General features: G+C 39.1%; 1 protein-coding gene across 1 annotated transcript in view; it reads right to left on the bottom strand.

Annotated features, from left to right (window-relative positions):
• The window catches only part of LOC110053614 (uncharacterized), a 23143-nt gene extending 7560 nt beyond the window's left edge, over positions 1–15583 (bottom strand). Inside the window, exons 1-17 of the mRNA XM_020759867.2 lie at positions 14858–15583; positions 11672–12079; positions 10797–10993; positions 9703–9925; positions 8937–9167; positions 8504–8734; positions 8071–8349; positions 7666–7816; positions 6973–7181; positions 6167–6351; positions 5465–5551; positions 4369–4527; positions 3825–3986; positions 2676–2861; positions 2058–2269; positions 856–896; positions 635–731 (exon numbers count right to left, since the gene is read on the bottom strand). Of these exons, the coding sequence (XP_020615526.2) occupies positions 635–731; positions 856–896; positions 2058–2269; positions 2676–2861; positions 3825–3986; positions 4369–4527; positions 5465–5551; positions 6167–6351; positions 6973–7181; positions 7666–7816; positions 8071–8349; positions 8504–8734; positions 8937–9167; positions 9703–9925; positions 10797–10993; positions 11672–12079; positions 14858–14972 (3173 nt within the window). The 5' untranslated portion in view covers positions 14973–15583. The remainder of the gene's footprint in view (positions 1–634; positions 732–855; positions 897–2057; positions 2270–2675; positions 2862–3824; positions 3987–4368; positions 4528–5464; positions 5552–6166; positions 6352–6972; positions 7182–7665; positions 7817–8070; positions 8350–8503; positions 8735–8936; positions 9168–9702; positions 9926–10796; positions 10994–11671; positions 12080–14857) is intronic.

Raw genomic sequence — 15583 nt, forward strand, 5'->3', positions numbered from 1 at the left:
CTGCTCAGACGTAGCAAATAGACTAACTGGTCGATCTATTCATAAGCATAATAGAGTTTGCGTTTCAAAAGCAACCTTTTACTCGTTCAAAATGTTCAAAAGTTAATCTGGATTTTTAATTACCACTTAAACCAATGAAAATACTAAATACATCAATCTTTCGAACGAAAAACCAATCAGTTTGTCTTCATGCACAATACATCTCTTTTGTACTAGAAAACAATAGCAAAAGACAACTATATATAAGCGTCTGTATACAAGCAACGCGAGAACTGTTGTAAATTGATTACCAAGATTACCTTTAGCAGTTTGTACTATGAGTTAGTGTGAAGTGTTGCCAAGAATAAAGAACGGTTGCGGATCCAGATCTTGAGTTAAAGGGGGGGGGGGGGGGGGGCGATTTTGTTTTGCTTACCCTGCCGGTTTTTCTTCGTTCTGTGATTTTTTATTTTTTTCCCCAAAATAAGGGGGGGCCCGGGCCCCCTGGGCACCACCCCTAGATCCGCCACTGAAGAAGATTTGTTGAGTTCCAAAGAAGTTTCGTGGTTTTCTGCAACTCGTCTCGTTGCTAAATTGACCAAAGTCAAACTTCACTTTGCTTAGGTTAGAGTAGCTCTACATTGTAGTTACTTACACTTCATCACAACACATGTCAGGCCTTTCCAAGCGATAACCAGTTTTTATGGCTCTACAAAGTTCTGCGCTACTCATTGTGGGGTAAGGAACACCTCCTATGTGGAATTCAAATTAAAAAGAAAGATAAAAATGGCCGGGATAAAAGAAAATTCAAAGTTTTAAATAAACACTGATGAAATAAAACTAATTGAAGATTTTATCTGAACAGGTTTAACGTACCCATTGTTGCCATTTCCCAGAGAAGAACGCCATACGACCAACTGTTAGAAAATATAAATAAACAAGAGGTTCTTTAATTTTATGATCAGCTTTGTCTTTAAAAAATTAAAGTACACCTATAGAGATGTATGGAGCTACAGTGATCCCCGTACAAAGGTTACTAGGACCTATACCGTGCCTTGTATACTTCTCTTAGAAACTCTTGCCACATAAGAACAGTATATATATTTGCGTGAGCTCGAAAAACGTACAGTGTCTTCTACAGGGAAATAACGCTAGCTCTAACACTCTCGCTTACTTCAATATATTCGAAAAACGTTCCTCCCTTTCTGTTCAGCGCTAAGTAAACTTTTTCCAGTGTTGGGACAGAAATATTATGGAGTTTTACTCTTTCAAGCAAGAAAGTACAAACTTTCATCAAAAGTGTCTTAGGGGTGTCCTGAGAGGACATTGGCCCGGAGGATAAGAACTTATGAAGAGACTATATATCAACACCACCATTACGAGAGGACGCTAGAGATGGATTGGTCATACACAATCAAACAAAGGATAAGAGGAACACAGCTCGTCACACGATGGGCTACAACCCGCAAAGACTCGCAAAGCGCACGAAAATGTAACAGACCCAGGATTACGTTGCTGAGGAGTATCTGGAAGGTCCTGAGAGAGTTTAACATGACACGGTGCGAGGCCAAAAAAAGACTCAAGATCAGTACAAATGCAAGGCATACAGGCGCCCCTATGTCACCCATGGGACAAAGAGGATAGATCAGTGAGACGACCTTGATTGTCGTTGAATTCTTCTGGTTTTAAATATTTCTAGACCCCAATAACATCCCAGTTGTGCTGATGAAACTTGCAAACTTTTTACCTCGGATACTTGAGTTACAAAATTAAAGGAACTCATCTGTGCAAGCCTTTATGTAAAATGTCTCTGCTGTATAATTCTAAGTACGCCTAGAAGAATTTCCGGGAACGTGATCTTAAAAAAATAATAATATTTAAAGACGTCGATGGTAATGCATTAACGCGACAGATAAACTTGCCAAAAGTTAAAACACTTTTTTAAGTGGTGCTCACGGTGATTGCTGTTCAGTGGTGATGGTGTTGTTGTTGTTGTTTTTGTTGTTGTTGTTGTTGTTGTTGTTGTTGCATTAGTTGATTTCACTATTAGTTCTTTTCGTAGCAAAATTGATACTCACACGTCACTTTTGATGGTAAAAACACCGTCATGAATGGATTCCGGGGCCATCCATTTCACAGGAAGCTTTTTCGTCTTTTTGGCGGTGTAAACGTCTTCATAGATTTGACGCATCAACCCAAAGTCCGATACTTTGACCCGATTATCATGACCAACCAGAATATTACGGGCTGCAAGATCACGATGAACAAAGTCTTTCTCTGCGAGATGATTCTGTTAAGACGAACAAATGAAAATGTATCGAATTAGAAAATGGACCACAAAGAATCAAGGCTCTTCTATTGGTTTCTTAAGCACTGTCAGCTTAGAACTCAATATGAAGCTGGTAAATTTGCTTTAATTGGAACTATTTAAGTCTACTCTCTTTGGCGCAGCAAGCACAAAAAATTGAATGCAAAAATTACCGCGCGGAAACTCGAAGGAGAATGAGCGATAGAGAAGAGACTATTGAGAAAACCAGGAAGCAGACATCTCTGTCATTTCTTTTGAGCTATATCTGACAAACAGCTGGCTCCAAAATACAGCCAATTCCGTTTATGAAGTTAAGAGTTTCACTGTAAATATCGCTTAGTTGAGCTAATGTCTCCAGATATATATTGGAGCTTGTAATAAACGTTACCATTCCCCGTGCTATTTGCCAAGCAAACGAAAACAGCTGTTGCGTAGTAAAACTGCCATCTTCTCCATGTCCAGCAATAAGATTCTGGGCTGAAAACACGTCAGCAGTTTGTTTGTTTGCCTGTGATGTCGACCGTATCGCTGACAGCTTGATGTTTTCCTGGTCCAGGTAACTCTTGCTCTTTTCCTGAACAAATACAAACAACAATAACAAAAAAGAAAAATCATGAGAATATCTGTCTACGACAATTCGAGACAATTAATGTTATGCAATGTAAGAAAAGTAATTAAAATCAGCCAAGACCTTATTTTAAAAGGGTTGATTATAACCCAAATAATAATATACATGAAAACATTTCTCGATTCTGATTGGTTGAGAGCAGTGCCGTTCATGTGTAACACCAATGTGAAGTACACATCGTAATTCTGAATTATGATTGGCTGAAAGACAATAGGAAATTTTCTAAGCCAATCATATCACGTAAAATGATGACGAAAAGTTTGCACGGAAACTTTCTCGAATGCTAAAAAAATGGCTTCAAGAAAGATCTTCCGGCACATGTGAGTTTTCGTTTTTTCGAAAAACTCATCCAGCAAATTAATTCCAAATGATTACCTATACTGCTTTATTATATGGCTAGCTCCGTGAGCAGGCAAGATGAATCAAATCCTGCGCTGTGATTGGCTACCCGAGCGGGCAAGATAGAGTTATCTTGTCCGCTCGGGACTACCCTCCGTGTCGTCCCGCAAGAAAACTTTCCCCGAAAGCCGTGTAATACATCCTTTATTGACCAAGCTTGTTCGGACCTCGACTCCATCTCGGTCCATAAACACGCAAAAAAAGAAGTTGGCCAGTATCCAGCCATCTTGACCTCACACTTGATCAAAAACCTATACATATTACGTATATATTTGTTTGTCTAATTTTTGCTTAGATCCAAACCTTGTGTGGTGCAAAGCAAACAACACGTATGTGAAGATGTCCCGAACACATGATGTACGAATACAAACAATGTAAAATTGGTAGGATTCACCTTTCCATTTAATTTTATTCCTTTTATCTGTTTTTATCTTTCACCGCCGGCTGGTGTTTTGTTTCCTCTATGACTAGTAGAAATATAACATAGAAACAGAGAAAACTTCCTCTTACTTCAAAATTGTTATCGGATGAGCCAGTCATATCAAGGATGAGATCGTCAGGGTTATGTGTAGGGGCTGCATCCCGGGCTGAATCCATCTGGACTGAGGTTTGTTTGGTTATGATGTGATAACGTGGACCGTCTTCTATCCTTTTCGGAACAACTGCGGTTTCCTGATTGAAGTAAAATATAGATTTCTAGCAAAACAACACTTTTTTCTCCTTCTTTTTAATGGGAAATAATTAAGATCGGTTGGGATTCATTCCCAAGGACTTCCCACGTTTTTGAAGTGTTGCCCCTCCATCCCATTATTCTGGCAACAACAGATGCATCTGACACATTCAACAACTGATATCCCGGATATTTCCTGATAATACTGTAAAGGTTTCTCTTCCTTTTGCCGCACGGACTCGATACCTGTTAGCATAAAAAAATTATTTACACTGCTGTCGTTTTAATCACATCAAATAAATTGCTACAAGCCTTTTAAGAACTATTAATTCCAACATAGGCCGAGTGCAAAGGATAGAAACATGTTGGATTTTGTATATATACCTTGCCTACTTTGGCCGCACCGTGAAAAGTCACGTCAGGCATGTCAAAATCAAAGCCTTTGTTTTCGTGAGTTGAGGGAGACTCTATTTGCACTGATGTATTGCCTGTCACAGTCTGATCTTCTTCCAGGACCTTGTCTAAATTATTTTCACGGCGTTGCTGTAAGAGAAAATGACCATTTCATCTTGCTAGTTAAAAGCATATCCCGCTGGTTAACGTATGTATTTCAGCAGGTCCAATCATCTCTCCGTGGAGTCAAATGCAGGTCAATAACCACGTCTATTGTCACGACAATTCATCAGTCTCCCATGCGGGTATTTGCAATTTTTCACGTCAACAATCGAGTATATATTATTGAATATCTAATCTCTTACCATAATGTACTGAGGCTTGATATGCATTTTTTAATTTAATTAATGACTGAAGACCTCCATACAAAAGCTCAGTAAGTATTGCTTCGAGTTTCTGAATGTTCTTTACCTTAGAGAGTGTCCTTAAGGAATGGTGACCTCTCCGCAATCAAAGAAAGTTGCTAAGATTGGTGTGAATTTTAACACAATTACATTAATTTTTGAAATTTATGGACTGATTAAATCCAACAAGAAATAGCTGTTTTAGAGCCAGTAATACAAATATACTGTCTGCCAATTTTTAGATCCATAGTGTACTTATATTCAGATTTTAAGAAGGATTTTTAATTGCAGAGTATGAATGCATGGCGCGCTATTACAGAGAATGCTTGAGTACGTCGCACATAACTTGTACTGCCGGATCTCTCATCTAATACTACTCCAAACCAAGCGCAAAATTATAGCTTAATACCAGCCATAAATGGATACTTTACACCAAATTTGAGATCAACTTTAACTTTTGTTTGTTAAAGTAATTTTGTAGAAGCAGTAGTAGTAGTACTGTACCTGTAAGTTGTATTATTTTCAGCGAAGGTCTAATATTCGAGCTGTACGAATTATGTAATCATGGAATTAATTATTGATTTTTATTTATTTTATACCTTGTTTGCAGTGTAATTATATTCTATTTGAATATATGATTAATTGATATATGCTAGTTCAGTCTATTAATGTGAGTAAATTACTCGAGAAAGTTTGCCCCGTGGTCTTTCGATATTTTCTTTGTCATCATACTGTTTCTCCTTCGTTCCAGTGGCCCAGTTCGGATTAATCTAGAATATAACAAGATTGTTATGTATTAGTAAGCAGTAGCCATGCAGTCAAGTCATTGATCAGAGAGTTCTTCACGAAGTGGAGCGGGAGAAATAGAGAAAATGGAGGAGCCTCCCCTCCGTCCTCTCCCTCTCCCTGCTACGTATTTTCAGAATGTTGAAAACAGGATTTACCGGTTTCAATCTGCTATGACATTTCATTGGTCAAAAACTTGATGTTTCCATGACATCCATATTTTGACAGACAGTTTTCGCAAATTTTGAATTTTATTGCTTTTGATGAAAAACAGTTACTATTCATGCCCCAACTTTTACCTTTTTAGTTATTTTTAGAAAGCTTTATCGGTTGTGCTTATTTTTGGGCCATTTTTCGGCGGATTTCGAAAGTATTACAAAAATCTTAAAATTCAGGATTGCGGATAAAGGTAACGTCATAAATTGCCCATTTATTTAATAATAATAGTTTTCTGAATCTTCCAAGGTTCATTACCATAGCTTATGCTCTAAAAGTTGCAGGGTTCGAACCCCAAAAGTCCTCCCACCCCCAACCCCCTCTGTACCAGCAGACCAAACACGCCCGGTGTACGGTACAAATTGTAGTCAACAACCTCCTACCGAATTTCTCTTGCGTCGTAACCATTGCAACAAGTCCCCAAACGGAACGTACTCTATCACCAGGAACCTGTGATCCTGTAGTGTGCAACATCCAACCAGGGACAAAATATTTTGGTGTGCACCCAACACCTTCATCATGGCTATCTCAAACAAGAACTCTTCTTTTTGTACTTCACTTGGATCATCTGACAACAATAACAAGGAAGTTATGGGGAAAATTGGGGTGTGAGTCTGGGCGAATTTTAACTTGGCTACCGAGTACAAATGCTAATTCAGTCGATTTTTTTCTGATTGTCTGTACCCCATGTGTTTTGCTCGAATAGACAGATTCGACTAACGTGTTTTCATCCTTGTTGCCACCCAATTCAGACGGCGTGATGGTTCATTTAGAAGGTTACAATTGTGCAATTTGCAACACAAAACTGATAGCATGGGATTATTGACAAAAAGAACAATTATAACCTCGCAAATGAATCATCATAAGATCTGAACTGGGTGGCAACAAGGATATAAACACGTCAGCAGAATCTGTCTATTCGAGATGTAGTTGTTTAGCAGAACCAAATGTGGACTATATGCGAAAAAGAAATATATTTCCCATTTCAGCTGATACAAACCAGTTCATTCTCTCCCTTTGAAGGCTGTGTCCTAACATTCTATGCGATTTCTAAACTCTTCAAAACCCATCCCATAATAGCCAATCACAGCTCGACAAGAATCGTACATTTTATAGAATAACATTTCAACATCTTGGTTCTCCGCTGTGATCTCCCGATGAGAATATAATGATTACAAAAACATTGCACCTTGTAATTCTTTCACTGCGACCACCTGTGTATCTTGTGACGCGGGTTCATCTCTGCTGTCAAACACTTCTATTCCTTGTCGCTTCTTCAGAATTGCTTTGTAGACAACACCAAACGCTCCTCTGCCCAGCTCTTCTTCGTATTCTATTTGCCCGGGAAGAATCTCCCATTTGTCTAACGGAATAATTTCACGTCTTGGCCGAGAAGACCTTCAATACAGAGAAAGATGGTTAATACAGTTGTCTTGACAATAAAGCATAGTTTTAATTTTGAATTCTCAACATTTCTGTTACCAGTACATATAAAACAGAAACAGAGAAAGTAATGTTTGACCCTGAGTTTGACAAGGTGAGCTATGAGGTTGCTTTCAGCTTAAAAAGAGGGGCTTTCTTTTACATCAACTATGACGGATTTTGTACTGTGTAACCGGTTTATGCTAGGGGCCATCACTGTCACAAATCGGTGAAGTGCTGCTTCTTCTGCTTCATTCTGTGTAGAACTGAGCTGAAGATTGACAGTGATAACTATCTTTCAATTGATAGTCTGTCACATTGAAAAACGATTAAAATTCAAAGCACATCAGGAAAAAAAAGTCGAAAACAGACGTTGGTTCGAGCGCGGATCGTGACATGTGCTTGATTCGGGCCCGAGGTTGACTCATGCTATGATAGAGCTCAGCTATAAGAGGTAAACCTTTCCATCCGCTCGCGATTGTACTTCCTATAGCACCAAAAGGCGACCATGAAACACATCACGAGCAAGATAAAGGCGACACCGAATGATATGTAGGCAATGGTGACAGTGGAAGTCCTATTTTGGTCCGTTGGTACAAGCTCTTTGCTCTCTGAAAAAATAATATAAAGAAGGCTATGAGTGGAAAATCAGTTAACATGACGTTGACGTTTACAATTTACATGACGTTGCCATGGTGACTGCCATGGTCGAGCATGGTTGCACTTGCACCGATCCTGATTTGCCACTCCAAAATAACTGAATTTTAAAACTACCCTAAGTGGCAAAACCATAGCTATAAAGAAACAAAAGAGACTGACAGACCTGAGAGGTATAAAAAATTCATATTCTTAAAAATGTTGCTACCTTCATTGCATAGATTTTGGCGACAGCATCGAACTTCACATTCCCAACTGGTAGAGCTGCATTCATCGAAAAGTTTGGAAGTGCTGTTACAATAGTGATTATTGGTACATCCATGCCTAATGCGCTTGGAAACACTGGATCCATCTTGTGAGGTCTGCTGCATCGAAGCATAATAACAACGATCATCCATGGAACCTTTACACTTGACTTCTTGCTGATGTTTTTGACACGCCTCATGAGAGACCGTGCTACTGCATTCAAAACAACTGAGACCCGATTCTGGGGAAACAGAACAAGTTGGTTCATTAACTGAAATTCAAAGAAAAAAAGCCCTTTTTGATAAACCCTTGTTCAAGTTTTGGAAATTTACAATTGAATTTAAACCAGAGATAGAGATGGTCGTATAGATAAAAATCAGTTTCTCATAACTTGCCTTTGTTACACATGTCACCAGTGCAGCATTCTGCAAATGGTCCCTTGGCAAATTCTGTGCATTCATCAATTGTGGCGCATCCTTTATGGTATGTTACAGTTTTGTTGTCCTCCTTGGTGCCATATGTGGTTTTAACACAGCGGTTCTTTGGTAATGTGCAGTTCACTCTTTTTTGGTTCTTAGCACAGTCGGCAAAGGATATGTTACTCGAACACTGATAACAAGAGATGTCTGCAAAAAAACGCTGTTATATTAACTTTCAGCTACTTATGAAGTTATTTCGAAGCGCAAACATGTGGGCACCAAGACGTAGGCATGGTCCCTCTCCCGCGCGTATTAAACGCGAACACACAAGCCCGGAAACCACGCGCACACAAACTGACGTATAAACTCACATCATTTTGACAAGTACATAAACAAAAGTCTGGATTACCAGTATTGCAAAGGTCATCTTCACAGCATTCCAGAGAATGATTCCCCTTTTTTCTGCATTGATCTGCTGATGTACAGTCTTTGGAAAAAACTGTCTCTTGATCGATATTTCCTCCTGTTGTATTCTTTTGTTTGAAACAGTAGTTCCGAGGGAATGCACAATTGACTGTCTCTTGTTTCGTTGAACATTTGGCAAATGATGTGCTGCTTTCACACTGATAACAAGAAATGCCTGACAAAATAAGAACAATTTTTAACACGGTTACGAATGATCTTTAACTTCGAGAGTTAAAAGCACAAACCCTTCAGTAATAGTTATTTGCCATGTGAAGTTTGATTAAAACCGTTGATCCATATTAGTCGTATTGTTTTCATCTTTCATCTTTGGCCAAATTAACCTTCTGTAGCCTCATAATTTTGTTCATCGCGACAAAAAATCACAGTCTCAACGTTGTGCATTCGGACAGACTGAAGCCTTATCCGGGTTAATCACTCCAACGTACCCAAGCTCCACCCAGTGAAGCCGCAATCTCATAGAGTGCTGCGGTTCCGAACCAGTAGTGTTCATGATCTTGTAACCTCGTCGTTAAATGGTGGAGAATCAAGCAAACACCCTTAGCGTCAGTGGAGTATTTAACTGTGCTGATTTGATATGTATATCTTGCTTTTGAAATCAGAAGCTTTTTCTATTTGATTTGCTTTGCTTTACTTTATTGAAATTTGATTTTCCAGAAAAAAAATTTTCTTACATTATAGCTTGCACATACCATCAAGAGGTTTCTCGCAGATGTAAAGATACGGATAAGGACAGTAATCATCATTCCACAAACCAAAATATTCTTTAGCCCCCACCGTAACACAGTGCTGCCTGCCATTACCACCGTTGTTAGGCTGTCCAGGTTCCCAATTGCTAAAATTTACGGTACTGTTATCCACTTCCCATGTAAATCTCCCTTCGTGTTCGATGTCACTCAGGCCTATCCACACTTGCTATGAACAAGAACAAATGCCAGTGCACAATACATCACATTAATTTTGGGCCAAACTCGGCGAATGGGCACGATTCGCCAGTGCAACAAGCTAGAGAGGTTGGGGGGCGTTGCACTTTGACGGAGTGAATGAAGTCATCGCACCTCTATCTTTCATCCACCCCCCTGACAATACCGTGGCCTCTCCATTCGGTTGCACTAATTGGTAAATTTACTATCCCGTTGCAATGGACAGTGTCACCGATTATTCATAATTTGTTGACTTGTATGTGATGCCGACAACGTGTGCAGTGTGAATAGTCTGTACGACAGACAGTGTTTGTACATCTACCGTTAAGGACTATCCGTTGTGAACCGTTGTGCTATTTTTTTCCGCACATGCTAGGGGTATTAAGAGAGAATTGACCGATCTGGGTTGAATTAAAAATGTGCTGCTCAGCTCATAAATAAGTTTTTTTCCCTAGCGGTTTTAGCACCTAAAACATCATTGTTGGACGTTGCCTGACTCACGGTCTCTTACACATTGACGGAGCACATTTTTTGAACTAGCTACTTGAGGTTCGGAGAAGGAGCAAAATTAAATAGTAAACCTGCGCCGATTCGTGATCAGTACCACTGAAAAACATGAAAAATTAAAACTTATTTCTTTAACAAAGAAACAGCTCAGTTATCTGGCTTAATATAATAATAATAATAGATTTGTATAGCGCCATATCCATGGCTCATGGCGCTTTACAGTAAAAAATGTTATTAAAAATAAAATTAGAGGATGGCAACCGGCTTTCTCTATTCTATTTCTGTTGTAGTCATAATCTCCTATTTAAAGACACTCTTCACTACGTCTATGTGTCGCCTAATCTAGATCTACTTACATTGAACAATTGTACAATTCCGGTTGAACGCAAGTAAACTTCTAGGAAATGTTGCTCCGATGCGTCATCTACCTTCATCAAATAGCTTCCAGACTCATAACAATCCTGTTTTGCATTATTCCATGACTTTTCGCTTTCACTCGCTTTGTAGCAGGAAAACCCATTTGGAAACCATCCATCAGGACATGAAAGCTTGCCTAAAGGAAGGGAAGAGACCACTATGAAGTTTACATTACAAGCAGCAGTGGTGCGCACTTGAAGCAATGACATAACCGATAGATAAGATATTAAGGTTTAGTGAAGGTTGCTTTTTAACCCCATTTAGCCTGAACTTTTTTTTCGTGCGTTAGCCGTAAAATGCTGGCTTTGTAAAACTCCTTAAAATTATGCCGTTTTAAAACTCCTTAAAATGCTTGCTTTTTACGATTCCTTAAAATGTTGGCTTTTCAAGACTCGTAAAATGCATGATGGCTCAGTTTTTAAAACTCCTTAAAATGCTGAATTTTTATGACTCCTTTATTACAATGTTGGCTTTTTAAGTTGAAGAGAATCTTAAAAGTGTTCAAGTGAGCACACGTTCCAAAAGTTGCTTAAAAGCCCCGACGTAACGTATACTTACATAACGATATTCAGATGAACTGAATTACATAAGGGTAGTTTGTTATTTGCTATGACCATTTTATGTAGCATTCAGTTCCCAGCTACTGATAATGATCCAAAAGATTTATCCAAAACTCGAAACAGGTTCCAAACACCTTAACGTTCGTTATGAGTACCTGGTTAGGAAAATATATAAATGCTACAAACAAGAGATCATTACAAGCATGAATAATTCTACTGAACAAGCCATAAGAATCATTAAGCGATGAGCTCACCTTTAGGTCTCTCGCACATGTAGTAGTGATTCCTCGAGCAGGCCAGATCATTCCAGCCATTGTTGTAAAGTTCAACACAGTCTTCCTGGCCTGACCAGTCATTTGGTTCGCCATCACGCCAATTACTGTAAACAGAACCATTGAATGGTGTTCCATCGCTCCAAACAAATTCACGTTGTTTAATTCGGTCATTCAACCCAATCCACATACTGTAGCTGATGTATTCTGCATAGCGAAGCCTTATGAATTCCATTTCCCTTGCATTTTCTATACTAACGAGGTCTCCTCCATATCCTAAACACACTGCACGAGCATTATCCCAACTAAGACTTTGTGAATATACGAAGCTGGTCATCACTTTGTAGCAGGAATCGTCAAACTCATCCCAGCCTGGCGGGCAGTCCAGAACTAGAAACCCAAATAAAATGCACTAATGTGACTCATTATGCAAATCATTTCATTGTTTCCTTTTTTTTTTTGCTGTTGTTGTTGATCAGTCCGTGCGCAAAATATTGTTCTCCAAAATGTAAGTTTCATTTTGATCTCCAACAGTCATGCTATACTCATTATTAGCTATTTTCAAACTATTGAATAAATATCGTTTGGTTAAAATGTTTAACAAGCAAGGGCTTAGACTTGCCACAAGTCGACCTCATGAGTTTCAGGGTAGAATAGCTAAGCGAGCGAAGCGAGCTTCGATGTTTTAGGATGCGAAGGGGCCGAGCGAGCGACGAAGTCGCGAGAGGTCGGCGGGTACTAAATAAACACGACGAACGACTTCTCTTAAAGTCTACCAAGGGCTTATCAGAGTTTACTGGCGTGCACTCTCCAACGATCGACTACTCGATTAGTCGCGTCTTAGTCAGTTTATCTGGGGAAACTAAACGCCCCTTCAGCCTTGGCTAGCAAGGTCTTGCCTGGAATACTTAGAGTGGTTTTCAATTGTGTGTTATAAAACCAAAACCAAACCAATTACTTAGCAATTAGGCTCCTCACCCAATCTCAAAACCTAGTAAAACCAAAACCAAGGTAATTGCCTGACTACTTTCGACACTCAATTGAATATGGTTTCTCAAAGGTACCAAGGTAATCTTCACGAGGCTGAGGTAACATCGGTAACACGGAAAAAAAGTACTTTCCCCCGGGAAACCTGTACGATGCTCTCTTGTAACCACGGCTAATTTGAAACCCAGTTTCCTCAGATAGACCGGTTTTCAACTTAGATTCGATTTCCGCCGCTCTCTCGAGTCCGGTCTATCGAACAGCGGCTGGTACTCGAGCCTGTTTTCACCTGAGTGTCGAAATTAATCAGGCAGTTACTTTAGTTTTCGTTTTACTATGGTTTAAGATTGGCTTTGTAGTCTAATTGGTGAGTAAATGGCTTTGGTTTTACGACACTCCATTAAAAACCACTCTAAACTCAACAAATTAAGGAAGTCGTTTCCTGAAGACTGCGTGCACGTACGTGTGGGTGATATATGTCATAAATTAATTTGTTAATCAATCTATTGTCAGGAGTAGTGCAGGTGTATGATAATGAGAATATTTTCTTCGTCTTCTCGTTTTTTTTTCTTAATAAAGAGAAACATTACCGAACCTAATCACCCGCCACAGCTGTATTTGTAAAACCAAACACTGAAAACATCTCTTGAATGGAAAGATTATGTCTTGAAAACATTCAGCTGTAGGACCCCCTGGGTACGTGTAACCTTAAATAAATACCAAGGTAAATTGAAACCCTTGCTAATTTTACCAAGGAGTAATAATCCTGGGAAAATCGTGCTTATATATATAACCATGACTAATAACCTGTTCATGAAACAATGAAAAGGTGCATTAAGTCCACATTAATTATTAATGCATTAATGTTTCTTTCACATGTAAATCACTTATCTTCAAAGGACCATTTTCGTAAATTGCTCAGACGATGTGAGTTCTTCGAATGGAAACGACATCCTACATTAGGAACGGAGATGTGGATTTCAAAGATTGTTAACGCGCCTCATTCGAAGAGGGCCCTGCGAATAAAGAATTTTGGCTCGGTCGGCTTTTGTTCCACTCCATTCCTGCAGTCGGTCATTTTGGTTTCCGTTCCGGTATTTAGTAACACTCAAAATAACCATTCGATTTCACACGTTAAGAACGCGCTCGCCTAGTGTATGTCATCTGAAAATTATTTCAACGCCGTAAAAAAGAAGCACACACGAAGGAAACATTAGTCTGCGTAGCAAGCGTTTCTGTGGGGTGCAGGAGCAAAGAATTACAGCGCGAAAAATGGAGCGAGTAAAAGAGGGGGGAGAGGGAGGGGAAGGAAGGAAGGAAACGTTTCCTTCCTTCCCCTCCCCCACCCCCTTCTTTGTTGTTGTTTTTTTTTTTTGGCTCTCGCCCCATTTCCCGCACAGACAAAACACCGAAAATCCCGTCCCTCGGTCTTTTTTTGCTTCCAAACCCCACGGAAACGCTTGCTACGCAGGCTAAGGAAACATGCACCATCGGAATGATCTGATTTCCGTAAAGCGCTCACTTTCTATCTACATGTGGCTACCACTTAGTTTAACTAGTTTTCGAAGGAAAAGTTATTTCTATGACAGAAGCCGAGAGCTTGCTGAGAATTGCTGCACAATATACCTCCTGTGAGTATAGAGTCATGAAGTAGGCTCTCTAAAACGTCTCAAAACATTCGTCAAGAAAATACTTTATGATTAAACAACACTACCACGAGCGTAAACGTTTGGAAGTCAAAAATTCGATTGAAGAAGAGAGCGTGTTTTCGTAATCATGAAGATTGACAATGTATTACCAAATGTGGCGACAAGCAACTCTGTATAAAGTGGCAATCGCATGTTGCACGTGTGATGGATCTTGACGTGTTAATAGCCTTTTAGCCAATGGGAATTTTCCGTTTCTGAAGAAAAGGCGAATTCAGTTACTCGAAAGCGTCTATGTTTGAGAAAATAGACGACCTGTGAATGAACTTAGAGAAATACTTACAGATTATCTTGCTACCATGACCACACTTACTAAACATATCTTTTGTTAAAGGTTTCATAAGCTCACGTTGAATTGTTCGATTACTTCACGTGACAGCAAATACACGCACGGGTATATTTTGAATAGAAAAAAGGATAAATCGTTTTGTTATACGAATCGTCTTTCATTATTGAATGATATAAAATATTCTCTTACAAGATGTAGATGTTGTTGCCACCAAAAGAAGTAAAGCGATCCAGGTGATGGTCATCATCCTTTCAAGCAAAACACAAACACAACAGACATGTTGGATGTTGTGCTTTAACAGCATATAATAGAGAACCGCAAAATAAAGCCAGATGTCTTCCTTCAAACAATGCAAACCAGTAAACAATTAGGACAGACTGAATTAAAGCAATTTTCGCTCACGTCACCTCAGGTTATTATTCTTGATAATGATCGTCAAGACTTTATGATTTTTAGGACACTGTTTTTAATAATGATCACGATGACTCCATATTTGTTTTTTCTTTTGTATATGCTTTTGTCCGAACGCTACCGTAACCTTGTCCTCGTAGAACGCAATATATCTTCCTTGCACGCACATAACAGACGAATAGTTCATTCTGATTACTAACATTCGCATTCGAATCTGTTTTAGCTGAATTCATTTTTCTGTGCGCCAAGAAGAATAGGTAAAAATGGAATGTGATTAACCCGTCAGTCGAGATAAAGTGCGTAGATCTATGATGAAGTCTCAACAGGAGATTATAATAGAACTGACAGAATGTGCCAGAAACGTAGCCATGGTAACTGGATCACAAAGGCAAATGACAAAACAAACTGCTTTCATTCACCTAACAGGATAACAAGACATTACTAAAATGTTCTTATTTTCTGAATAAAAGTTATCGCCCTAAATTGGTCCAATTTTGAAAAGAA

Source organism: Orbicella faveolata, unplaced genomic scaffold (assembly GCF_042242905.1).
Source record: "Orbicella faveolata isolate gen_17 unplaced genomic scaffold, um_ofav_v1 contig_1, whole genome shotgun sequence".
Classification (NCBI taxonomy): Eukaryota; Metazoa; Cnidaria; class Anthozoa; order Scleractinia; family Merulinidae; genus Orbicella; species Orbicella faveolata.